At 32.0% G+C, this 26,581-nt stretch overlaps 1 protein-coding gene across 1 annotated transcript; it reads left to right on the forward strand.

Moving 5' to 3' along the window:
• Positions 1-387: 387 nt before the first annotated feature.
• LOC127729339 (sodium-coupled monocarboxylate transporter 1-like) lies at positions 388-24,447 on the forward strand. The gene is made up of 16 exons (XM_052237096.1): positions 388-840; positions 1,599-1,664; positions 4,185-4,236; positions 4,824-4,891; positions 5,416-5,570; positions 6,563-6,703; positions 9,202-9,331; positions 12,477-12,565; positions 13,294-13,418; positions 14,251-14,321; positions 14,802-14,888; positions 16,093-16,322; positions 18,060-18,160; positions 19,209-19,324; positions 20,688-20,769; positions 24,272-24,447. Exons 1-16 carry the CDS (start codon positions 496-498, stop codon positions 24,445-24,447), a joined length of 2,034 nt encoding a protein of 677 aa, XP_052093056.1. The 5' UTR covers positions 388-495.
• Positions 24,448-26,581: the final 2,134 nt, after the last annotated feature.

Raw genomic sequence — 26,581 nt, forward strand, 5'->3', positions numbered from 1 at the left:
TTCATGATGACCCGGTGATAAAATCCGGACGTATGTATATAATATTCGCATACTTTATAAATTACTGGTCACATCAATCTGTTAGTCTTTGACAGGTAACCACCGAATTTATCCTTTCACAACAACGTAAAAGACTGTTTCGTTATTGTTAAAAGTTGAATTGTTCACTTTATGTAAACACGTACTTTAGAAAAAATACTTTTTTATTCTGACTTCACAGTATGATTTACTGGAAAGTACATGTAAAAGTACATATAACATGGGTTTAAGATAGCATAGATAATCTCTTTAAGTTTATTCTGCGATCAAGGTCTATCTCCTATACTCCTTATCTATTTCACAGCTTAAGATTGTGAAATAGAATTATTTGTAGAAGGTTATGTCCAGTATGAAAGGCCACGTGTAATTCGTTTAATATAGCAAAGTGGTTTATAGATGTTGTATGTCCTAAATTCGTAAAGCCAATTAAATTATTGCTATATTCATATATACGATATGGCTGCCACCTTTACGGCTTTAGACTATTGTTTGTTTGGTGCAGTACTAATAGTTTCTGGACTCATAGGAGTATACTATTTACTCAAAGAAAAATGGGGCGCAAAAGAGGCCTCATCAGACGACATTCTTATGGGTGGTAGAGAAATGCCGGTATTTCCGGTTGCAATGTCATTGGTAGCAAGTTATATGTCTGCTATCACTGTGTTAGGTACACCAACAGAAATGTATGTGTTTGGAAGTCAATATTATTTAGTTGGATTTTCTGGTCTACTTACATACCCTGCGACGTGTTATGTTTTTCTGCCATTTTTTCACAATCTTGGATTAACAAGTGCGTACCAGGTAAGTTTGTTATTAGTATTTTCGATAAATATTGAATCCGATGTTCTGTTAAAAAATCACTGTGTAAGTGAAGTTCCGTCCACATTTTATTTGACATGCGAATGTTCGTTTCCTTGCCATGTTGTTTGTTTGATGTGCCATTTACATTTGACATTCATTCCCTTTGTTTAACATTGTAATTATATAAGATTCGTCAAAGTTAAATTCTTTGCATTTATCATAATTTTGCAGAAAAGAAAATGTTTACATTGGAACATACATTGAAAACACCGTTTTCAAGATAACGGAATCAAAATTAACATTTTTTTTGTTGTGACTTTTATTTACATTTATCGTCCTTCCCGTTACCCTGCTCAGTCGCTCCGTAATTCTCTCAACAAGGATTTGAGACGAGATCAGGCATCATCAGCGACGTCACAATGTCTGAGGAGAAGTTATCAGCGACGTCACAATGTGAGAGGAGACGTTATCAAGCTTCCTTTCGTCAAACGTGAAACTGTCTTAGGGAGGGGAAAACGACCAGTTATAGAACAATAAACAGATAATCGGGTTTTCTTCGTATAGATATCGTAAAATATCAGCCGCCCGACACAATGTAAAGCTTTTTTGCTCGTTCGCTGCGCTCACTCGCCAAAAAGGTTCACATTGTGGCTCGCGGCTGATATTTAACGATATCAATGTGTAGAAAACCCGATAATCTATACAAACATGTTTGTAATATACATTTTATTGTTATGTATTAATTGTATTTAATTTAGTATTTAGAGTTGAGGTTTTGTAGAGCGACAAGATACCTGGCAGGTGGAATTTTTGCTTTAGAAATGGTAAATATTGTTTATTAAGTACACAGTCATTGAACTGCAAACATTAGTAATAATTATTAAAAAAAAAGGCATATTATTTACATTGCCCATCGAGTAGATTGTTTATTTTGACACTATATAATATTTTTTGAATTAGCAACATATTTTTAAAAATGTAAGAAGATCACAAGGGTTTAAAACTCAACTTTACAATTTTTCCCTCTGTTAACTTTTCATGTTTGATGTAGCAACATTCCTGCATCACTTGTATATACACTTTAGTATATATATCTGCCAGTTGATACAATATTTCAGTAATTGCGTTTCATATTTTACTTGATAGAGGGTTGCTGATAACAAGGAATCTATTAAATCAAGTTGAAAAGTGAAGTCATCGATGGTTGTACTGGCGCAACCCTCATGATGATGACCAAAGTAGTCAATATTTCTGTCTCATATATATATATATATATATACAAGTCTAAATTGAAAACAACGTTCAAACCTATGATTGCGTTGGATAAAACTGTCAGCTTATTGGAGTTATTAATGTAAAATTTTACCATATGTTTCCATTTTGACCTATTATTTTGAAAACTATAATTGATACAGGGAAACTTTAATTGGGAAAAAGATCAGAAAGACAAGTTCTACAAATCAGTCCGCAGGTCCGAAATCATCAGACGACTACTTATTGGAGTTATTGCTCATTAATGACGATTTTTACCATTTTTTTTTTGCTTTTTTTTATTAAATTAAATATCTCAAGACTATTCTCCTATGAAACGTTTGGATCAAATCTAACCGAACTCGGCCACAATCACTATTAAGGTATCGAGTTTCAAAATGTGTCCGATGTCCTCGCCTGTGAACAAACATGGCCCACATGGCTAAAATAAAGTGTTGTCTATTATCTTGAAAACCGCTACGAATAGAGAAAATCTGACAGACAGAAATGTTCATAATGTTGAGATCTAACTTCTGTCCATTTACGTCAAAACTTTCAGCCAATTTCTTATCTGAGTTATTGTCCTTAAATGTAAAATTTTACCTTATTTTTTTTTATATTTTTGCTGATTATTTTGAAAACTATAATAGATAGAAAGATTCTTTAATAAGGAAAAGTGATCAGCAAGACAAGATATACTCATAAGTCAAATGGCTGAAATTGTCACTTAACTCTTTATAGACTTATTGCCCTTTCATGAGGATTTTTACCAAAAAGTGGCCATTGTTGAAGATGATTCAGCCTCTGATTCAGTATTTGTTTTGTATCTATTGGCCTTAGTTTTTAATCTGTACCACACCCTACAGATCTTAATTTCATTTCAAACTTTTTCTATTTAAAGGTTAGTAAATTCATATGAATTGATAGTTGATGAATTAGGTAATGTATTTGGGTTAGACAAGAGACAATTACCTTTTCAATCTGCTTTGGCATTTCAGCATGTTCATTTACGATAACTTAGCAGATTTAAACATGCGGGTGATTGTTGCTCAATGTTAAGTTTTTTTGTGGTGTTTCATTGGCTGTTGCTAATCTGTTCGAGTTTGTTCCTTTGACCATGATGTTGTCTGTCTTTCTGTCACATGGTTTTTGTATTGACCCCTCTCCCATTGGTACATTCCCACTTTTTTGTTGCTCAAACGAGCAGTGATGTTTACCTGTACAAATGTTAATTGGCTATATAACAATATTATAATTGTAAGGTAAAAAATCAAAGGTTACTAACTTCAGAGGCAGAAAACTGACTGGAAGGCAAGGAAGATCAAATGTAGAAAAGTGTCTTGCGTAAATTAGGTATACAGTATACTTAGCTAGTTCGCAAACCTTAAAAGAATCAAATGTCCAGGAGAAGCCCCTATTTGAGAAGCGGTTGTGATTTCATAGTGTCTCTGTTGAGTGCATGTCTTTGAAAATTTATTTTAATATTGTGTTCATTGCTTAACACAAATTGGTGGGAGCTTGTTGGGCGATTGAAACGCGTTCCTATTTGGTGTTTCTTTTATCAATAAACGAATGTATAGATATGTCAAACGTTTAATAAACTAGAAAAGTTGTGAATGGATTAACAGAGACCACAAATAATCTGCCATTAGTCGGGTATAGTGGTTTTTATGACGAGGGGATTTATAATATAGTGAATGATACGAATGACTGATAGACCCATTCTATTTTTAAAATCTATTTTACATTTTGACATTACTTATTTCCAACTTGACACTTCTCACTTCCAAGGTAACATTTCTCATTTCCAAGTTGACATTTAATACTTCCAAGTTTACATTTTGTAGTTCCAAGTTGAAATTTCTCAATTCAAAGTGACATTTCCCATTTCCAAGTGACATTTCTTAGCCCGAACTTGGAAGTAAGAAATGTAGACTTGCCACTTTAATGTCAAGTTTAAACTGAGAATTGTCAGCTTTTAGATGAGAAATAGCAATTTGGAAATATGACATGTCAAGTTTGAAATGAGATATTTTAACAACAGAATATCCCTACTGTTCTTTCGGTGATTGATAATCTTTCTTTTTCTTCAGCTTTTATACATGGCCGTCGTATTGTATGCGCCAGCATTAGCATTGAACCAAGGCAAGTTGTGTTATAGATAGTGATGAGATTTTGTTCAGTATTTTCTGTTGGAAAATAAAATCAACATTGAAATTTAATTTACTTGCAAATCAGATACTATTAGAAGTCTCCTTCAAATTATACTTACCAGTTGATAATAACACCTGTTTTTAAACGAAACACTTTTAAGTATAATATTAAGAATAGTTTTTTTTCTTTGAGATACTAGTAGAATCCAACAGCTGACAAACTGACACATTTGTATGACAATGATTGTTGCTCAAAAAAAGAAAGTGATTGTATATTTTTTTTATTAAATACTAATGCTTCTATAACCAGTTGTAAGAATCAGATGACAAAATAACTTTATACAAACTTATCATATTGCTTAGTTAATGAAAAAATGGGAAAAAGACAAGAAGCCATACAAATTCTTAAACAAGACAGACTTGGTACACGCAATAACAATATGCAATAGTTAATCGTTTCCTTTGATATCTCAACCTTTCCTTTTTACAAAAAATGTATGAATGAAAAACGTTCGTCTTTAAAACATGTGCTGTTCCAAAGTTAATCAGAAATTGAAGAACCTATACCATATATTGTAGTGACTGGTTTGTCTCTGTGGGGATCTATACTCAGCGTTGGTATCGTAGTTACATTTTATACATCTATGGTACGTATTTGACAAACAAACAAAAATTAATTTTCTTAGGCCGGTAAAAACTTATTATATTTTAGCAATATGTACACGTAAATGTTTAATTTAGAAATGCTATTCATATTTATGCATAAAAAATACAAATGTTAATATTATTTCTTTGAAAATGTATTGAATTTAAGACGAAAAGTTTGCTCTCAAATATGTATCTTCACATCAGCTTGTAAAATTTAAAACATTTCAAGACCCTATAGTATATTTCCATCTAAAAGGGAAAAAAACAATATTCATCCACGAACTGCATTTTATGTGCTACACTAAATATACAGAATTGTTCCAAAATCATATGTGTGCTTTTATATGACCGGCAACTATGCCAGATTATATATTTCTCAAAAGATATATTTATTATGTAGTTTTTATTACTTGTATTAACATGGTTGCTTATTCCACGTAGAAAACCAAATCTTTGTTGGAATTCCATTATTTTACTAAATGCTCAGTATCATACAATACTACACAATATTTATATTCTTAAGGGAGGATTGCGGGCTGTATTGTGGACAGATACCTTCCAAACATTCATTGTTGTTGGGGGTCTTATTGGCATTATTTCTATAGGGAGCTCAAAATTGGGAGGACTAGCAGAGGTCTGGAGAATTGCATCGGAAGGAAACAGAATTGAATTTTTCAAGTAAGCGTTTGTGCAATGAAAGTGTATTGCACTTATTTGAAAGAGGTTTTCTTATACACATAAATATACAAATCAATGGTATAACCACAAAGTTTTAAAGTTTAAACTAAATTGTAACGCTTTCACTTAAAAGATAAGGAAATGAAGTTCATTGCATGGATTATTATTTGTGTTTTATTCCAATAACAACTTTACATCAACCATTGTTCTGTGTATTATTACAAATGATTTATAGATAAAATCAACATGGTCTAAGATTGAATTTGTATATGATAATCATCTGATAGAATAGTAGTTTTTGTGAAACTTTCGCACATCAAATACCACTGGAAGAGAACATATTACAAAACTCTATATTCACAACACTTTCAATGGAATAATGTATATAACACAATTATATTATAGTTCTTTACCAGGAAGTATATCATTTATCGTTTTGTATCGAATCTCGGCAACATACATGTAATTGGTGCAACACAAGTTGTACATTTACAACAATTCATCAGATACTAGTATATGAATTTTCATAGCTAGATAAAACACATGCTATTTAAATAATATGATATAATAAATACTATGTTTGATAATAATTTTCATTTTATTTTAATGACTTTAAAAAATTAGCTACACTATACGATATAGATCTACAAATCGAATGCATCTTTTAAAAATACATGATGCTTTACATGGTGTAAAAGAATTAACATTTATGTGCTTCATTAGAATATATAAAATAGTTGCTGTAGATTATCATTTCCAAATAAATCTACGAAAGATGTGTGATCGTGAAGGGAGCCCAGAAACATGAATTGACATTCAACAGAAAACCGTGTTTAGAAGAGCGACAGAGTTGTTTTATTTTTTATCTTTAAATGTATTGATGGAATATATATAGTGAATGTGTCTAAATTTTAGTAGGGATTTATTTTGGTTACTTTGTTTCATGGAATACATCAAAATTTATAGGTGCTGATGTTTTATTTAATTTTCAGTTTTGATCCTAGTCCATTCGTACGGTGCACATTTTGGGGGTTAATAGTAGGAAGTTTTATTGGTCAGCTGACTATCTATGGTGCCAATCAAACAATGTTACAGAGGTACATGAGTATCAGTAATGTTAGAAGCTCACAACTGTAAGTAATTTAAAATAATTATTATCATACCATAAGCTTAACAGTTACTTCGTGTCCTACAACTTTCTGTACCAACAACAAGCAGTTGTATAAAAATGTACTTACCTTCGACAATCCTTTAGTTGAAGATAGCTATGGTTATGACAATGTAAAAGTTAATTGCTTGAATTGAAATGTATCCGAAGAAAGTAGGAGATCAAGATAGTAAATTACGTTAGTATAAAAAATTATTAGCGTCCATACATTTTTCAACAATTTCTACGGATATTTTACCGGCTTACCCTTCTGGATCATGTGGCCTCGTCCTGGATTTCTTTGCGATTCTATTGTTCGAACTCAATTTGTCTGTGTTTTCTTTGAAGTGTTTTTGCCTGTTGTTATGCCTTATTCTTCTCTTTTTTTACTTGCAGTGTTGTTCAACCTCCGACGTACGATTTTGACCCCCCCCCCCCTAGAATCGTCTTATACCATTTTCTGCTTTTATTATGAACCAATCACAGGGAAGAAATTTCAACAAGTACAATGTAGGATAATACGTAAATAACGAACTTTTCTGTATGTCAAGTTAACTTACCTTCCTTTTGGCGTGGCTCGGTTTTTATACATCCCGCCATTGTGTTATTGTGCTATGGTCATTCTTGTCTTTCATTTTTCCTATTTGCTTTGTCTATATGCCATTTTGTTTTTCTTTGTTGACATAGTTGTTTATTTTTATAGTGATTAAGATTATAACACAATGTTGACTGCTGTACCCCAATTTTTTACATTTTTACCTATTATGTCTGTTTGATTTGTTTACACATTGTTGTCAATATAATGGCATTTTATGCGACTGTAATAAAAGTGAGAGGTTCAGCTAGCTATAAAACCAGGTTTAATCCGCCATTTTCTACATTAGAAAATGCCTGTACCAAGGCAGGAATATGACAGTTGTTTTCCATTCGTTTGATGTGTTTGAGCTTTTGATTTTGTCATTTGATAAGGGACTTTCCGTTTTGAATTTTCCTTGGAACTCGGTATTATTGTTATTTTACTTTGTTTCCACCTATAAGTATTAACTTACTTCTATTTAAATATGGATAAAGGATGTGGAATAAGCGAAAATGACGGCGACCAAGAATATCTAAAAAGTAAAATAACAAAAATACCGAACTCCGAGGAAAATTCTAAACGGAAAGTCCCTAAGCAAATGGCAAAATCAAAAGCTCAAACACATCAAACGAATGGATAACAACTGTCATATTCCTGACTTGGTACAGGCATTTTCTTATGTAGAAAATGGTGAATTAAACCTGGTTTTATAGCGAGCTAAACGTCTCACTTGTATGACAGTCGCATAAAATTCCATTATATTGACAACGATGTGTGAACAAAACAAACAGACATAATAGGTAAAAATGTCAAAAATAGGGGTACAGCAGTCAACATTGTGTTATAATCTTAATCACTACAAAAACAAGCAAATATGTCAACAACGACAAACAAAACGTAAGGACAAAATACGACCCTCAATTATTTTTTGACATATTTGTCAAGCTCAAAATTGTCCCCAGGCTACTATAAATCCCTCAAATATTAGCTTCCTAAATAATCAAAAACATTAGAAAATTTTAAAAGCAACTAACTATGTTCCTGACTTGCTGCAGACACATATGACTGGGTTTTACTTGTTTTGTCAGTATTCAGCAAGAACTAAAACAATCTATGTAATGTGAGAAAAATTCATATAATAGTATATTAAATTATAATATCATTGGTTAAACGGAAGAATTATGATTTATATGTCCAATTTCTTCTGTCCATCATTACAAATGTAAACGTTCATATCAATGTTAACATGTATTTGTGACTGAATAATCTTCTTGGCAAGTTTATCTTCGGTATGTATTGCCAATAGATTTTCACATTTTAATTTTTAATGTTTCACACTGGTCTTTGAGCTCTTGAAGCGAGACAGGAAAGGAAGGAACAACGTTTTCGTTCGTTAATCAAAATGATGATTGAAACAATAACAACACCTTATTTATTTAACTCAATTATCAACAGCTTCATTTGTACATAATTATATATATATATACTGAATTTACACATGTGCTCGTTTATCCAAATTTGTTTCATATAGCTTATTATTAATAGTATTCTTAATTATTGACTCATTTTGCCAGTCATCTATGATTTAGTTTTGAAAATGAATAGATTTGTATTGAAATTATATTTGTGTATGTGATGTCTAATCTGTATGTTATATATTGTATCTTGTGGTATTGACTGGGCTTGCATATGCTTAGCTTGCTACCCAATTTAATTTGATTTATTTTGATAAAAAAAACTATTTAAACTAAACTACAACACTACTACTACTACTATTTGTTTTGTAATAACTTTTATTTTTACACTCAAACAACATATTTAACAACATGAATAGTTATAACAAATTTATCATTATACATGAAATTTAAAATAATACATTCAAGTTATCTTACTATTTTTTCTTGCAGTGCATTATTTATCAGCCTTCCTGCCACTATGTTGCTGATTACACTAGTATGTCTCAGTGGATTAGTTATATATGCTGCTTACGCTACTTGTGATCCATTGCTAGATGGAAAGATTTTAGCAAGAGACCAGGTAAGAGCATGCAGCTTCCCTAATTCTGTGCAAATGAAAAAACGAGATGAGTCGACGGAACATTAATGTTATTATCATACTTAAATGATTTTCACGAAGATTAAGTATTATTTACTAAGTATAGAATAGCAAAATGCTGCTTTTTTAAACGTACTAGTCAAGAGTAATAACTATGTCAAAACAATGAATATATAGTTATTTACAGCATTTGCTTGACCATAATCTTAATATCTCCATGTATACGCATGCAGTTAAAATAAGTCGAATTTAACTTTTAAAAGTTTTCTATTCTGCAAAAGAGGATGAAAGAGCGACGAAAGATACCAGAGGGACAGTCAAACTCATAGATCAAAAACAAACTGACAACGCCATGGCCAAAAATAAAAAGACAAACAGACAAATAATAGTACAGATGACACAACATAGAAAACCAAAGACTAAGCAACACGAACCCCACCAAAAACTGGGGTGATCTCCGGTGCTCCGGAAGGGTAAGCAGATCCTGCTCCACATGTGGCACCCGTCGTGTTGCTTATGTTATTACAAATCCGGTAAATAGTCTAATTCTGTAAGTCACAATCGTGAAAAGGGAGGGTATTGTAGTTACGACATAAGGAACATATCCGATATCATCTGTGAAACGGTTATTCCATAACGGTCAACCATCTCGTGATGGCGTCCGTAAAATTTACGAAAGGATGACTTCAACTTCACCATTTGGAACTCTTGGTTTAATAGCTTCCTTGTGAGCAGCAATCCTCTATCAAGGAAATCATGATAGCCCGGGAATATCGTATCAATTGGGAGATATATACTCCGTATGCAGGCGCTGCTGGAATGTTGCTACATAGAAATGGAAAGTTCACAATTGGGAAGCTGAAATCATCTCTTTTGTCGTAAAGTTTTGTTTTCAACCGACCCTCATTGTCAATTTCTAGAAGTAAGTCAAGATATGAGGCAGACTTAACTGTATCTGTAGTATCCTTTATCTCTAGTTCGATGGGATAGATGCGTTCAACATAGTCACCAAATTTTGTATTATTTAGTGAGAGAACATCATCTATATAGCGGAACGTACAGTTAAAGGATATTGCTAACTTCTTATCTTTCTTCCTAAGAAGTTCCTGTATGAAGTCAGCCTCATAATAATAAAGAAACAAGTCGGCAAGAAGAGGGGCACAATTGGTTCCCATTGGAATTCCGACAGTCTGTTGAAAAACACGTCCTCCAAACGTAACAAATATGTTGTCAATCAAGAAATCAAGCATCTTGATAATGTCAGTTTCAGAGAATTTTTTGTTTGAATCAGAGTGATTCTTGACAAAGTAGGATTTATCCCTTCCCAAGACAAGATACTTGTATCTACGTTCGCCATTCTTTTCAATGAAACAAAGTAATACCAACTCTTTCAATTTGTCTTTTAGTTTGGAATGGGGAATACTTGTGTAAAGTGTAGAAAAGTCAAATGTTTTAATACTATTGCAAGATGAGAGAGTCTTAGTTTGTATGTACTCTAAAAGATCTTTGGAATTTTTTAGTATCCACATCTGATTCACGCCATCTCTAGAATAGGCAGTTTCACAATAACTTTGGAGCCCGGCTTTGATTGCTGATAAAATAGATGTTAACAATTTAGAAAGAGGTTTCGTGGAGCACTTGGAAGACCCAGCAATATACCGTTGTTTGTAAGGACACTTATGTAGTTTAGGAATCAAATACAGTGATGGAAGATCCAGTTCTTCATCTTTGGTTGTAATTCCAAAGGAACATAGAACAGACCTATGATTATCCAGGATTTCCTCTTTGGTAAAAGTCGTGAGGATATATGTTGTGTTCCAAGTGAATTGTCAATACCTAATTCATTTATCAAGCAGTCTATGTAATGATATTTACACACAAAAACGATGTTGTTTGGGGCTTTATCTGCGGGGATAACAACATATTTGTCATGGAAGTAGGACAAGTGTTTTGCAACATTTGGGTCTTTAAAAATTGACGAAGCGTGGGTATTTATATGCCCATTTAGTTTCTTAATTCGGATTTGTACCAACGACCTCACAGCCTTAATCCATTCGGAAAGAGTATCTACGTCTTCTTTTCGCGTTTAGCCTATTGCCTGGCATAATCCTCGACTGAATCCATCAGTATTTTGAAGTTGTATTTTCAATTGATGGATTTAGGCTCACGATATTTCGGACCTTTGGATAACAAATTTCGCAGGGAAGTGTTATTGACAATGTTGAGGTCTCCGGTAATAACGTGGCCAGCCGGATTATATGTGAATTGGGAACTAGCACAGGTGCAATCAAGAGGTTTAGACTTGAAGTCGTCAATGTTGAGATCCTGCAAAACGTGTTTGTAATTGAAAATTTTAGTTGCAATTGGTTTGGTATAGGTATAAGAAGTTATTGGTACAGACTGATCTTTAAAATAAGGTGGTATTTTCGACTGAACTAATTTATGATGAAGGATATTGCCTATGTTGACGCCATCGAGACCTTTGTTGGCAAAGGAAAGTTTAAGAAAAGATCTTTTCTCTTTTTCATCTTTTCCAATGCGAACTGGTTTGAAAAGTCTGAAATATATGACCTCAGTCCTAAGTCTTGTCTCGTGCTCATATGCAGAAAAAGAGCAGTGGCTGTTGAAGGGAGCTTACTATGATTACTTATTATGATGAAACATATACTTCAATATTTACTGAAAAGATGTGAAAATATTTTAAATGTATTGTTTGTTGATAAAAGTTTAATTCCTGTAGAACGTATTTTTGTTTACAAAGCACAAGATTTTTTTATAATCAAACGTGAAAGAGCACAATTTCAAAAACGACACACGAAGAAGAATCTCCTCGTATATCTCGCTTTTTATCACTGAGTAGAAATGAGTTTCAGTCGAAAACGAATATTATAAATTCCATAGTAGCGCATCTAACCCTTATGAATGATGCATCCTAAACCTGTTATTGACGGACGAAGTTAGTCAGGTGATAACTAAACGACTGAATTTTTAAGGTTATGTTAGAGCTCTTCCAAAATGAAAGTAACATTAAATGTATCTTCATAGCTTGACCAAACAGTTATCAGATTAAGATAAAAGATTAACATTTTTGTCTGTTTGATTTTGTTTATCGGTTTATTTATTTCAGCTGTTGCCATATTTTGTCATGGAGACACTCGGAACAATCAATGGTATTCCTGGCTTATTTGTTGCTTGCATATTCAGTGCCGCGTTAAGGTAATACCATTAATACAGAAAAAAGAATATGCGGTATGGCCTATACCACAAGAATAAGAATACAAGGATGTGAAGAACTAGAGGTCACCGTATTGCCTTCAACGATGAGCAAAACTCATACCACCTAGTAAGATATACAACGCCCAATGGTGATAAAATAAGTGACAATTCAAAAGGAAAAAAAACTAACAGCTTAGTTTTTTCTTAAATAAAAAAAACAAAACAATTTATTTCAGACAGAAATCTACAACATAAAGGATTACAGACTGCTTACCTACTGGGGCATGAGAATATGGTTCGGTAAAGTGTTTGTGGGCGCTCAACCGTTCCAATAAACCGAGAAATGATGTAAAACAATTCATATGAGGCAAGACTCAAGAGAGATACCAAACAGAATTTTTGTCTGATAACGTATCACTGTAGTAGACAGCTGTCTTTTATAATTAAACATTTAAACAAAGGAAAAACGTACTAATTCTGAACATGCATTAAATTTTATAGTCAAATGCCATTGTAAGTATTTTTATATCCGCAAGAGAGCATATATACGTGTTGCATGTGTCAAGTCATTCACCTGGTACCAAATTGGCAATCACCTATGAATTCACATACCATTATTTGTAGGTTTTCTTACCGATTTTTATTCCTCATTTTATTTCAATAAAACTTTGAACAAATCACAGCTGAATTGGGGTTGTTATGATTGCATATAATTAAATACATTGCAGCTCTATTTCATCGTGTTTAAATGCTTTATCCATTACCGTGCTTGAGGATTTGATCAAACCTACACTGGACTATTGTGATGTGACAATGTCACAGAGATCAGAGGCCAGACTGGCAAAACTGCTAGGTAAGTTTAATCAGAGGCCAGACTGGCAAAACTGCTAGGTAAGTTTAATCAGAGGCCAGACTGGCAAAACTGCTAGGTAAGTTTAATCAGAGGCCAAACTGGCAAAACTGTTAGGTAAGTTTAATCAGAGGCAAGACTGGCAAAACTGCTAGGTAAGTTTAATTAAAACAACGCAAAACTAAAAGTTATCATGACGATTTTTTCTTAAAATACATGTATCATTTCAAGGTATAAATACTGTCAAATATGGGATTGAAAATGATTGGTAAAGTATGAACACCAAACGAAATGAAACAAGGTACGTAAACTGGAAAAGTATATCCTGCTATCATACAAGGTGAAAGTCAACTTACTAGTCAAAACTAGGAAATATAAACAAACACCGTTGATAACGGAAGATAAACTATTGAAGATAAAAAGGGTATACAACATAGTTAGAATGTCAAATTTGAATTGAGATACTGTAACGATCAACCTTTTCTATGGTGAATACGTTTTATAGAAGATTGTTTAAAATTATACTTTATTGCAGCAAAAGTCAGAAGTCAGAGTCTTCAAAAGCCCTGTTGTAGAATTAGTATTTTTCTGACATGATGAATATAATATAAGAGTAAAATAGATTCGATGTATTTGTCAATGAAACAGCATTCCAATTACATACAAAAATCGAGATGTATCTCTGCATATGGCAAACTATGTTAGAATGAGAAATGGCGCTGAAACTTTAATGTAACATTGAAAATCAACTAAAAATATATTTGTTCGTATAATAGAGCATATGAATGATAAACTTTTAAATATACCTATATATAACATACATTTATCATTTCAGGTGTACTCGGTGGACTTCTTGTTATTGGACTAGCTTTTCTGTGTTACTTTCTGGGAACTACTGTCTTGCAGGTACTTTCGCCTTTTTAAGTTGTATGTCTATTTACAAGATTTGTAGTTTGTGGGAAATATTTATCAATAACTCTATAAAATAATTAGATACATAATATTTCTATGGTAAGGCTTAAGTCGTGATTTACCGTGTTAAGTGTACTCTTTGGGGTAGGTGTTTGATGTTCTAAGTAAAAAAAGTTAACATGTGAATATGCCATGAAATATATTCATTTTAGTCTACTTTTATAGTGTTTTATTCCGTGTGTGTGATTTTCTTCGTGTCTGACTGATAGGTATTGAAAATTTGACATGACGCAAAATTAATTTAAACACGATTTCAAATGCAATGTTAAAATAAAAACAGAGTATTCAATCCAATTACCATTTAAGGTATCTTCTTGTGAATTATAATGCACGTTAGCAACAAGAGTTATCACATAACATTCTCTATATATTAGGCCTTTTTCTTTTATAAAGCAAACACGTTTATATTGTTAGATTATGATAACAGTGTTGGGTATGGCTGGTGGACCACTTTTGGCATTGTTTATCATGGGAATGTTTATGCCATGTGTGAATGCAGTGGTGAGTTTAATTTCTAAAATATTAATTAAACCATTCAGTTGATCGATGACACAATATGAGATTGAAGTATTTGTGATATGGACTTTTGAATCGTATTTGCATGCTCACATTCGTACATGATAGAGAATATGGAATTTTATGTTAACAAAATATAAATAAATGAAATCATTGACGACTCATCGTAAAATCGTAGTGTCAAAAGAGAAGGGAAGAAGGAACTTTAGATTTTCATTAATTTCTAAGATGGGACAAAACAATACTTCTAGTATCAATCAAAGTAAAATGTTTGTTATTGCCAGCAAGAGTTGATTTATACTAGCTTTCACTAATCCAAATTTCATTATTTACAATTCCAAAGGCTACCAAACTTGGTGCTAAGGAAATAAGTTTTCAATTCTCAGCCCAAAATAACCAGTGAAAAACAAATACATGATACTAAACATTTAGGCTTTAAACTCCCAAATCAAGAACAAAAGTATATGATGTAACTGTGAAAGGTAATTTTGTTTTGTTTGAATAAAATGTGAAACAATAGGGATAAAATATTTTGTATTGTTAAAAGGGTTTAGAGAGCACAAACAATGTGCGTGACTCAGACCTACAATGTACTGTATTATTTAAAAAAAAAATTTAATGTTTCGTATTTTATGGAAATCTGTTCATTTGTTAGTTGAAAAACATCAAGTACCGGTAACTTATCCCGGCCTCTTTAACATTCGTAATATAATATTTATAAAGCTGTTAGTATGTATTAGTAATAAACATACAGTTTTGCATACTTAAAAAATTATATAACATGTCAGAAAATATCAATTAAGAAACTTACCATCAAGATTATAACATATAATTATCTAATATAACAAATGCACAGGTATTCAAAAATATAGTTTGTGTATTTTGGTGATAAATTTTAAAGATATGTATTTTGGGTATGTCTGTAGATTTTTAAACAATCAAAAGGAATTATTTATTTTTTTGTTGAAAAGTTGTTTTTGTTTTAGTTTTGTATTTGCACAGATGAATGTGCTGTATTATTGATTTAATCTAAAATCATTCTCGAAGTAAACATTGAAATTAAGAAAGTTGTTTTTGTAATCTGAATACGATCCTTACAAGGCTGGGTCGTCCAGAATAAAAAAAGATCTAGATATGTTAAATTGTTATACATTTAAATTATTAAATTTAATATAAATTTTGCTTTCAGGGAGCGACTGTAGGGACTATAATTGGATCAATAGTAATATTCTGGATCGTCGCTGGGGCATTTGTTTATCAAGCTCCATTACCAGAATTACCTTTCCGAACAGATGGGTGTGATGTTAAAGACCAAATAAATGATTTGTTTAACCAATTTACATCGCACGTGGTAGATTTTAGTGCGACAAGTAAACCTGATATTGTAACTGAGCTTGTAACAGATCATTCTGTGGACTGGTAAACATCTTATATTTTTTTTATGAGTTAAAACTTAAAGACAATCAAATCGAGATTTTATAATAGAAAGTATCTTTTCATGTGTAAGAATGTTAAATATCTCAAAATCACAATGTTGATTGTTATGCATTAAATATTCGCATATATGTAACTAATATGTTAACCAGATGTATGATTCCTACCCTATATACTGAGCAATTGGTCATGAAAATAAATAGCTATTTTACTGAATATTGCATATACAAATGTTTGTTTCAATGCGATATTTTATTGCAATTTCAAGTAAGTTTAATTATCTAAATAGGTTGATGACCTCTGTTATTCACCTAAAAACACTGCTGATTGTCTGATGAGGCCCGTGTCAGTATTAACCTGGCAATTAACTAATAACCAGTGTTTCTGCTTATGTTTCGGTACTACCATGGTTGGAATTATACATTCATCATGCTCATTTTGTAAATTTTCAGTTAACTGTACTTAGTAAAGATTCTGACATCCTCAGGCCAAATGGACGTAGGGCAATTTTGGCTGATCTGTTTAGTCCTTTGTTAATTGTTTTTAAACATTGTATGGATATCCCAAACGTTTGCTAATGAGCGCCTCAGATGAAGCTTATTCTATAAATATGTAAAAAGTTAATAAGATACACGATTCTCATGAAAAATTAAAACTAGTAACAGCTGCATGTTCCATATACATAAATATTATCTTATTTTTATTATTGGTTCGTTCTTAAATCCTTCTTATTATTTCTTAGATGTTTCCACGACATAAGTCTGTCAGAAATCAATACTTGTATTTTCTAATTGTGTCTTAATATTTGCTTTAAAATTCTTGCTTTTAATACAAAACTGAAAAATTGCAAGATAGCAAAATAGCCCCATTTAGCATCTTGTCATGAATGTTTACATATGAGTCAATATCTCACTCTAAAAGATATGTTACCACAAGATGTTTTATATAAAGATGCGAGTAAAATACCTTATTGGGTAAACCCTTGATTAAAATTCGGTATTGGAAATACTGTGTGTAAAGTGGTTATTTCAGGTCAAATTGGTCTTTTTCAACATGTTTAAAACGCAACATTGACATTTATCAATAAAGCTTACATAATTATTAAAGGATTGAAACCTTTCACTAATTTTGCAAAATAAGACCTTGTATTATACATTCCTTTTCCGTGTTCATTACTTACATGCCTTTAACATTTGACTTGCAAGCCGTACTGTTATTGTAGTATGCTTTCGTTCATAAAAATAAATTTAAGGGGATGTGATCTGATTGCCAATGAGACAACTCTCCAAAAGACCAAATAGCCTAGAAGTTTACAACTATATGTTGCCATACGACCTTCAACAATAAACAAAACTCAAACCGTATAGTGAGCTATAAAAAGTTCCGAAATGATAAACGTAAAACAATTCAAACGAGAAAACAAACGGTCTGATTTATGAAGAAAACAATACCACTGAATTACAGGCTCCTGACTTGGGACAGGCACATTCAGAATGTGGCGGGGTTAAACATGTTTGCAAGTATAATTGCATATAAAAATTAGGATGATGCGAATACATAAAATTGAAGTCTCCTTTTTTAACAATGTTAAATTAGTAAAATCAGATTAATTGATTGATTTTTAATACCGCATGTTTCAAAAGTTTATATTTTTCATGTATCTTATTTGATGAACAAATATCACATGAACTGAGAATTAACTTGTATCGTTTTATTGACTAGGTCCGGATATAAGATAATATATCAGCTGTCGTTTCTATGGTATCCAACAGTTGCTGTTTGTATCTCAATTGTGTTTGGAATACTTATTAGTTGGGCAACAGGTTGGCATGCTTTAACACTTAAATATTCATCAATGATGACCATGCTTTTAATATGATAATTATGATTGTGAACTTTCTAACCCATACGAACTGGAAGACAAATAAGTACCAGAGATATGTTCTTAACGTCAATAAGAAATATATTTTTTCTTCCAATATTGTTTTGTAACTTAAGGTTTAGAAAGATCATCGCACTTATTCTTATTGTTTTAAGATCAAATATTTTTTTTCTTTCTTACCTTGCTTGTTGTTTAATGTTATGATAAATAAGTTTATGATTTTAGTATGTTGGTTGAATTTATATTGTTTGCAACTGTATTTTTACAATTTCTTATTTATTCAATTTAATTGTTTTGCATTCATGACTTTTTTAAATTGATAGTTGAGTAAGATTGATTGATTCAAGGTTGATTGCTTAACGTCCGATAATTAAGTAGGATGATACCAAACGGATATAGTGGCAAACGAATCACGAACCTCACCAAAAAACCGGGTGTTATACAAGGTGCTCCGGAAGGGTGAGCAGATCCTCTTCCACATGTGGCACCTATTGGTTCCCCTGTCCTCAATATTTCGATTTTCATATCTTGATATTAATAGAATGGATTATGATTTCGAGAAAGATCTAAAATGAAAGATAGAACCAGTGCATTACATATGATGAACACATTTGTAATACAAAATACATAGAAACTCAAAATTGTTCTTCTTGAATAATGGAAATACCCCCTAAAATGAAAGTATGTTTTCATTTTTGTTGCTTGTTCTTCTTTTTAATTCTGATAAAAACAACAATTCAGAAAGATGATAATATATCAGAAAATGATAAAAATCGATAAATCGAAGACAGACGCCAAACAAATTGCCCTAACCCCCACCAAAAAAGAGAAGAACGGACATCAGAACATAAAACTCGGCAGAAAATTTAAAAAAAAAAATTGAATTTTGCATATGACTTTTTTAAATGCTTAATTGTATGTTTTGTCAAATAATTACTATCTTACACATGTAAATAGAACCTAAACTGTTGACATTTCAATTGCCATAGGATGGAGAAAAGGGAAGATAAATTCACGTTATATCTATCCAGTGTCAGAAAAACTTTGTTGCTGTTTACCGGCATTTTTTCTAAGATGTTTTAACTGCAACCAGCTATGGAAATATGTAAGTCATGCGATTATATCTCTCAGGTTTTTGATCATTTAATATGATTGGTCGAAATTAAATTTTCCAAGAATCTTACGCTATTTTCTTTATCATCATATACCTGAAAACTCTTAATTCTCTATCACCAACAAACAAAAACTGAACAGAAACAAAACATTAAGGACAAAAAAACATTATAGAAATCAAATACATAGAGATTAACAGAAGAAAATGAACTTAGTGAGTATATTTACCTGATTTATCTTAAAAAAGAAGATGTGGTATGATTGCCAAGGAGACAACTCTCCACAAGAGACCAAAGGACACAGAAACTATAGGTCACCGTACGGCATTCAGCAATGAGCAAAGCCCATACCGCATAGTCAGCTATAAAAGGCCCCGAAATGACAAATGTAAAACAATTCAAACGAGAAAACTAACGCCCTGATTTATGTACAAAATAATGAACGAAAAACAAATGTATATATATACATTATACGTCCACTGTTTTGTGGACGTTTTTTAATTAACAGTTGTTTAGTATGTTTATTTATTTAAAAAAAAAATGTCCTTGCATTTTTAAGTCAGTTGTGTTGTATGTCTGTGATGTATGTTTTGACAATTTTGGCTGCTGGATCCCAATTATTGTCACGTTTACCAATAATGTCTGTTCGGGTTGCTCGACCTATTTTGTCAATATACCGGAACTATACACAACTGTTAATTTAGTAAATATTGTTGTATTTTTGTGTGGGTTTAAAGAATATGAATGTCGATAGCTTTGATGAGTTTTATTGGATCTGCAAGTTGTTTCTACTGGAAAATAACCATCAAAGTTAATTAGATGTATGGAATTTTGACATAAAACGTGTCATTTGAATTGTAAAACTTTTATGTTTGATAAAACAACTAAGGAGGACTTAATAACTGCAAAAATATAATTAACTGTTACATGACAAACATTTAATTTAAAAAGTCGATCGTCGAACTCGCTAGTACGTAAAGGAAACAATGTGGCCACAATAATGTGCAGAGTAGCAAAAGTTGACAACTTTGACTGGCATAGATTTAAAAAATACCATATTATTTTTTTCAGAATCAAGTCTGTAATATTTTACTTTTCAAAAAGACAATAAAAATCCAAATGAAAAACCATACACTGGATCAGTATTTTATAAATCCACGGAAACAAATAACGGGATATTGATAAAAATGTTTTTTTTTTATTTTGATTTCTTGATTATATGCCCCTTTTCTTAGCATGAATACTATGTAGTAAGGGAGTCTATTCTGAAGTCTGTTATCGACAGGATATGTTTACAAATATATAAGTTTATATAAACCACTTATTCCTACAGCAGCTTCAATTTTCTTTGTACAGAATCAACAATCGGGAAGTGACTTACTTTCGGATGAAGAAGATGAAGATGATATTCCAATAACGATATATACTAAAACTAAAAGTAAGGAAAATGTTCATCTATTATCTAAAGCTTCTACTATTAATCACGAGGACTTCGAAGCAGATTTAAAGCATAGTGTGATATGAGACTTAAATGTGTTTACTCTTAAAAGCAAACAAAAGATCGACTATATATAAAGAACTGATTCAAAATCATAGAAACAGTGGTATTGTATCCTCTATTTTACGAATAAAACATACTATTAATGTCAGAATTCAGCATATACATGTATATATGATAATACTACAGATGATATATTTAATTATTTTTTCTTTAAAACCACCGAGTAGTTACTGTGTATGTTCATCCATTTCATTCCTCAACAGTTGTATTTGCTTATATATTTTTTTTGAATTATCGGTATTCGGGTACAGATATGGAAGGTAAAAAAATTTAATGTCAATAAATGAAAATAATAAGTTAACTTTTATTATTTTAGTCTAGACATCCATACATCACTAATCTCATCGCCTAATAGAAGTTTATTCTACCAATAAAATAGACTTAATCGTCTGAATAACCTAACATTATCACTTTAAGTTGTTTTGTTCAAGTTTCAGTTGTGTGTCATGGTGTGTGTTGATTTATTCTATATATTACAGCCTTTTATTTATATAATTGTACATTATGTATCTATCTTCTTATGTTATATCATGTCAGTAAAATACATATATTTATCATTCAATCATTTTTTTTCATTTCAAAGTCTTGATACAAGTAATCTGTTTTATGTTAATTTTGATGATTGCCAATGAGACAACTATCCACCAAAGTTCAAATAAAGTGGATGTAAGCCATTATAGGCAACCGTACGGCCTTCACCAATGAGAAAAACCCATACCGTTTAGTCTGCTTTAAGAAATAATGAATAAAAAAAAACGGAAGATACCAAGGGGATATTCAAAACTAATAATGTCGAAGAAAAAACTAACTAAGCCATGGCAAAATAAGGAAACGCGAAGAAAAGATGATCAAGTCCACAAAACAGTACATAGAAAATAAACTAAAGATTGAGCAACTCGATCCCCTCCAAAAACCGGGGTGAACTCAGGTCCTCTGAAAGGGTAAGAATTTCCCGCTCCACATGTGGTACCCGTGTTAATGAAATAAAACAAATATAAACGAAAACAACAGAATCGGATTTTCCAACGGACATATTTGAAGAAAAATACGCATTCAAATCACATTTATTGCACAATTCAGTCTTTGATGAGTCAATTGAAGTTCGTTTTATGGATGTTTTCTCCTAAATGCATTAAAAAAACAAATTCCAATGACATGCAATTAAACCAGATAATGAATATAAAAATACAACACTTAAAACAATGCATTCAATAAGAATTGCCGACTCTTATAGACTACCTTGCTATTTTATGTAAATAATTACAATTTTTTCCGAAATTATAAATTATTCTTATCTGAATATTGGTATGTAACCTTGCATGTCGTATGATTTTCTAACATATACGTTTGGTGTAATATGCTTGAAATTCAGACCGTGTGTCCGGGCTTTATTTACAAGGATCTGAAAACCATCCGTTCTACTATCTGTTCAAAAGACCTTTGAGATCCTCTGGTTTTGTTTTTAAATGATACAAACCTTCAAAATTGTAAATGCAGTTTCATTGGCTGATTTAATAATTACCAGAACAGAAAGTAGAACGGAGTGTTGTCAGAATATTGTCAGCAATATGTGGACATCGGATCTGTATTTTAACCAGATTGCGTTTGTTGCATTTTCCTGGTTTATTTAATTGTTTCTGTGAAGACCTTCACTAGAAGTGATTCGAACAACATAAGAGGCCAAATACATAAAACGTTTTGTAAAATCCAAACAAAAAGATCTTAACTATGAAAGAGGCGTATGATCCCGATTTCCATGCACATTACACATGTTAATGGAAGTAACCTTCATCAGGTATACTCGAGATCCAAAGTTTGAAACACAAGCGCTTGGGTACATGATTTGGATATATTTTTCCTTGTTTGCACTGAATATTCTATTTTTATACCACATTCTTAACACTACTAAGCTTGTCTCATGAAAATAAGAAGATGCGGTATGTTTGCCAATAAGAAAACTCTCCACCAGAGACCAAATGACGTAGAAGTAAACAATTATAAGTCAATGTACGGTCTTCAACAAAACCCACACCACATAGTAAGCTATAAAAAGGCCCCAAAATGACTAATGTAAAACAATATTCAAACGAGAAAACTATAACAACAAAACAAATTCAATTCATGTACACAAGCACCTTTGGTTTGGAAAGCTAGAATAAAAAACGGTATGGAAGCATACATTTTAATTAAGGCTTAAATGTTTTATAGAAGAGCCAAAACTATAAAAAGGTTAACTTGGTCTGAGGAAGTTGCAAGTAAATAATATAAACGGGAAATTAACAAACAAAAGGTATCTTTTAAATCATGCTAGATCCGAAGCACTTGTGCGATGTTGGTGAGTTAAGAAATTGATAGTTAAAACGCTTGGGTACTGGCTCAGTATGAATAAAAGAGAGGCGAAAAATACCAAAGGGCATTCAAACTCATCAACGAAAAATAGACTGACAAAGCCATGGCAAAAAAAGAAAAAGACCAAAAGACAAACAACAGTAAACAAAACACAACATAGAAAACTAAAGACTAGGCAACACGAACACTACCAAAAACCGCGAATGATCTCGTGTGATCTGGAAGGGTTAGCAGACCCTGCTCCAAATGTGGCACCCATCGTGTTGCCCATGTAAGTACACACCCGCTGATAAGTCTAATTTCGGTAGGTCACAATCGGGGAAAAGGTTGGCGAACAAAAAAGATATGAAACGGATTACCGTACGCATATATAGTGTTACAAATATACAGTTACACGCACAACACGTGCGTCTGGGGGGACTACGCGTACGATTATACCTGATGGACAGTTTTGAAAGCCTGAATCTTATACGTTTGAGATCATAAAAATTGAAACTTGCATATTTGTCGACATATAATTTTTTTAAATCGTTCTAGTTGTTTACTGTTTTAATAACTTTACGATTCCGTATGATGATTATTTGAAACACAAAATGATTTTACTTATATTTTCATTTGGTCATTTTTGTTACATTTCCACCAGAGTATGGGTCCAAAAGAAAACATTATTCGCTGTTTATGTTTAACAATTGTCTGTATGTGTATAACAGCTTGTTTGTTTTGATACATTACAATAGATTCTACTTGGTTGACTTTTTTTAAGAAACTGTTTTTTGAATGTTTGTTTGATTGGTTTTCAACAGAAACAGTTTTTTGCTTTTTTTCTGTTTGTCAAGGGAACATAATTATATTTGCTCTTTTTTATTTTTCAAAGAAACTGTCCTTCCTTTTTCTGTTTATCAGAATAAATTGTCTTTGCTTTATTGTTTTTTTTTTTTCTCATATTATTATTACTGTATCTTTTCTTGTGAAATGACTGTAGAAACCGGTCAGTTTGATTATGTTCTGCATTCTTATTTATATGTAACAGTTGATGGCAGAAATTCACAAGAAGCTGAATTAACACAACCTGACATTGCAATACCAAAGATCAGCCAGGCAGAAATAGACAATAATTGCAGTAGACTCGTTGCAGAGCATGAACAATCATCAGAAAGGAGTGCGTCTCCAATTCATTACTATAAAATTTTCTGGAATGATAGTTAAATATGTAGATTTTACTGTAACAAAAGGCCTAAACGATAGTTGCAATAAATAAGGTGGACTTGATGAATTACCTATGTACAGAAGATAAAATACCAGCAATGTTAAAAATATTCAGTTTCAATCTGTTACATGTATCTCATCGATTGTGTCTTATTACCGATTGTTACATTTTGACTGAGTGTGTATTCGCAGGACGGGTTATGCATTATGCACAGAGGGAACGCTTGCCCTGCGACACAACCGGAATTGTTCCTTTTGAAGTTCGTGCGATTCCTTTAGATTTTGCTTGTTACCTTAATTGGTGTCTTGATTGATTTATGAGATCAAAACATCAGTAAGATACTAATTTTATCAAAAAAAAAAAAAAAACGTTAATTTGCTTGGATGGTTGTTTTAAAGTTCAGTACTGTATAACTAGTCATAAGTTAAGTAAAGGACTAGACAGATACAAACACTCAAATATTTGTATTTGTAAGCTATCTAGAGAGAGAAAAGATTAAGTTCAACTTTAAAATATATCCAAAAGTAATAATTAAAGATGTCTGCTCCCTTCGTCACTTCTAAAAGATATTTTATAAAAGCAAATACAACTGGAGTACCGATGCGACTATGTTGTCTCGATAATTGACAGGACATAGAAACTTAAAAAAAACTTCTTAAGAAAAACATAAAAGTTTACCCCTAAAAAACAACTATTATCAAAACTGCGCGTCATATTAGGTTCTTAACAAATGTGGCAATATTGCACACAATGTAAGGCCTATCCTGGTTCCCAGGACTACGTTCCATGTATTAGCTGATAGTCATACACTGTCACTGTTATATTTGTATATGTGTAACATACGGACTATTGCGATCAGGAACCAGTCTACGTAAGGCTTAGTTGACAAATCTGTTTTTTCGTTACACTTAGTTATATGCCGATGTCATTGTAGGAACGACAAATCTCTTGTTACTTAGCTAATAAAGTATGACGTATTAATAGTTCGCTAAAAATCATGTGAGAGTGTGAATTTTGTGATACATTTTTTTTTGCCTTTGAATATATCAATTCAACAGAGCCAACTCGCATAGATATTTGGGAGAAATCTAGTTATAAATGATCGAGCCCCTAAATAAAACTTATATGATACCATTCGACAGAAATTTTTCTCCCCGGCACGATATGGTAATATTTTGAATCCGTCCTTTAAAAATACATAAATACTCAAGAGACTGACCATATTATACCGTCATTTTTATCCGAACAATTATTACGGGACTGATTGGACTTTGACCATTTTGTTGGAGTATTGTGACAACACTTTGTGAACGTAACTCCTCTCAAACCATTCGACATGAAGCTCTCGTCCATTTATACTATAATAACGTGTTGTTTTCATTTTTTACAGCACAGGGTAGATACCTCTGTTGGTGGACTATCAGTCACCGAGGGTATCATCAGCTCAGTAGTAAGTACTTCGGTACTGACATGATTTATAACAAACCTTTCTAAAATTGTCCGTGTATAAATTTTGAAATTATAAAGAAACTAAGGTTTCAACTCCCTCAGGCAAAGTTGACCTTAGATGAATTTGGCTATTTTTTTATGTATTTTTTGGTCAAATAGATTTTCAACTGTTTCGGTTCTTATTCATCCTCGGCTTTCAAATATTCGGCTTTGAGTGTTCCTGATGAAGGTGCATCCAGAAAAGCGCTTCGGACGCATGAAATTAATAACGTGTTGTTTTCATTTTTTACAAAACATTAAGATATATATATTATTTGAAAGACAGGGTTACCTTTAGGTTACCTTTAGGTAACGATTAAGTTTCTTAAACTGAAGTTATGGAACAGGCAAATTGTTAGAGCATAGATTTCATTCATAGAAAACACTTGAATTTTTCATTTTATACTGCTAAAATTCCTGATTATTTAAACAAAATCACCAATTTATCCATATGCAGACAATACTCTTCTTTCAAATAATTTTGCTGGAACTTAAAGCATATAATCCACTGTTTTCTAAAGTATTCTACAAATTTCGATCGTACGATGTATATATTCCATTTGTCGACTTAGTTTAAACATATTTTATTTGTTTAACTATGCAAAAGGGATGAGACACAAGTTAATCAAACTTATAAAGTCTTCC

The sequence above is a fragment of the Mytilus californianus genome, unplaced genomic scaffold, assembly GCF_021869535.1.
Source record: "Mytilus californianus isolate M0D057914Y unplaced genomic scaffold, xbMytCali1.0.p SCAF_2, whole genome shotgun sequence".
Lineage (NCBI taxonomy): Eukaryota > Metazoa > Mollusca > Bivalvia > Mytilida > Mytilidae > Mytilus > Mytilus californianus.

What these genes read in the sequence shown, in the direction of transcription:
- LOC127729339 (XM_052237096.1), top strand. Translation starts at nt 496, where the DNA reads ATGGCTGCCACCTTTACGGCTTTAGACTATTGTTTGTTTGGTGCAGTA. An exon ending in AACAGAATTGAATTTTTCAA is followed by an intron (nt 5,571 to 6,562) that starts GTAAGCGTTTGT and finishes TTTAATTTTCAG; the next exon opens with TTTTGATCCTAGTCCATTCG. An exon ending in TGCCATGTGTGAATGCAGTG is followed by an intron (nt 14,889 to 16,092) that starts GTGAGTTTAATT and finishes TTTTGCTTTCAG; the next exon opens with GGAGCGACTGTAGGGACTAT.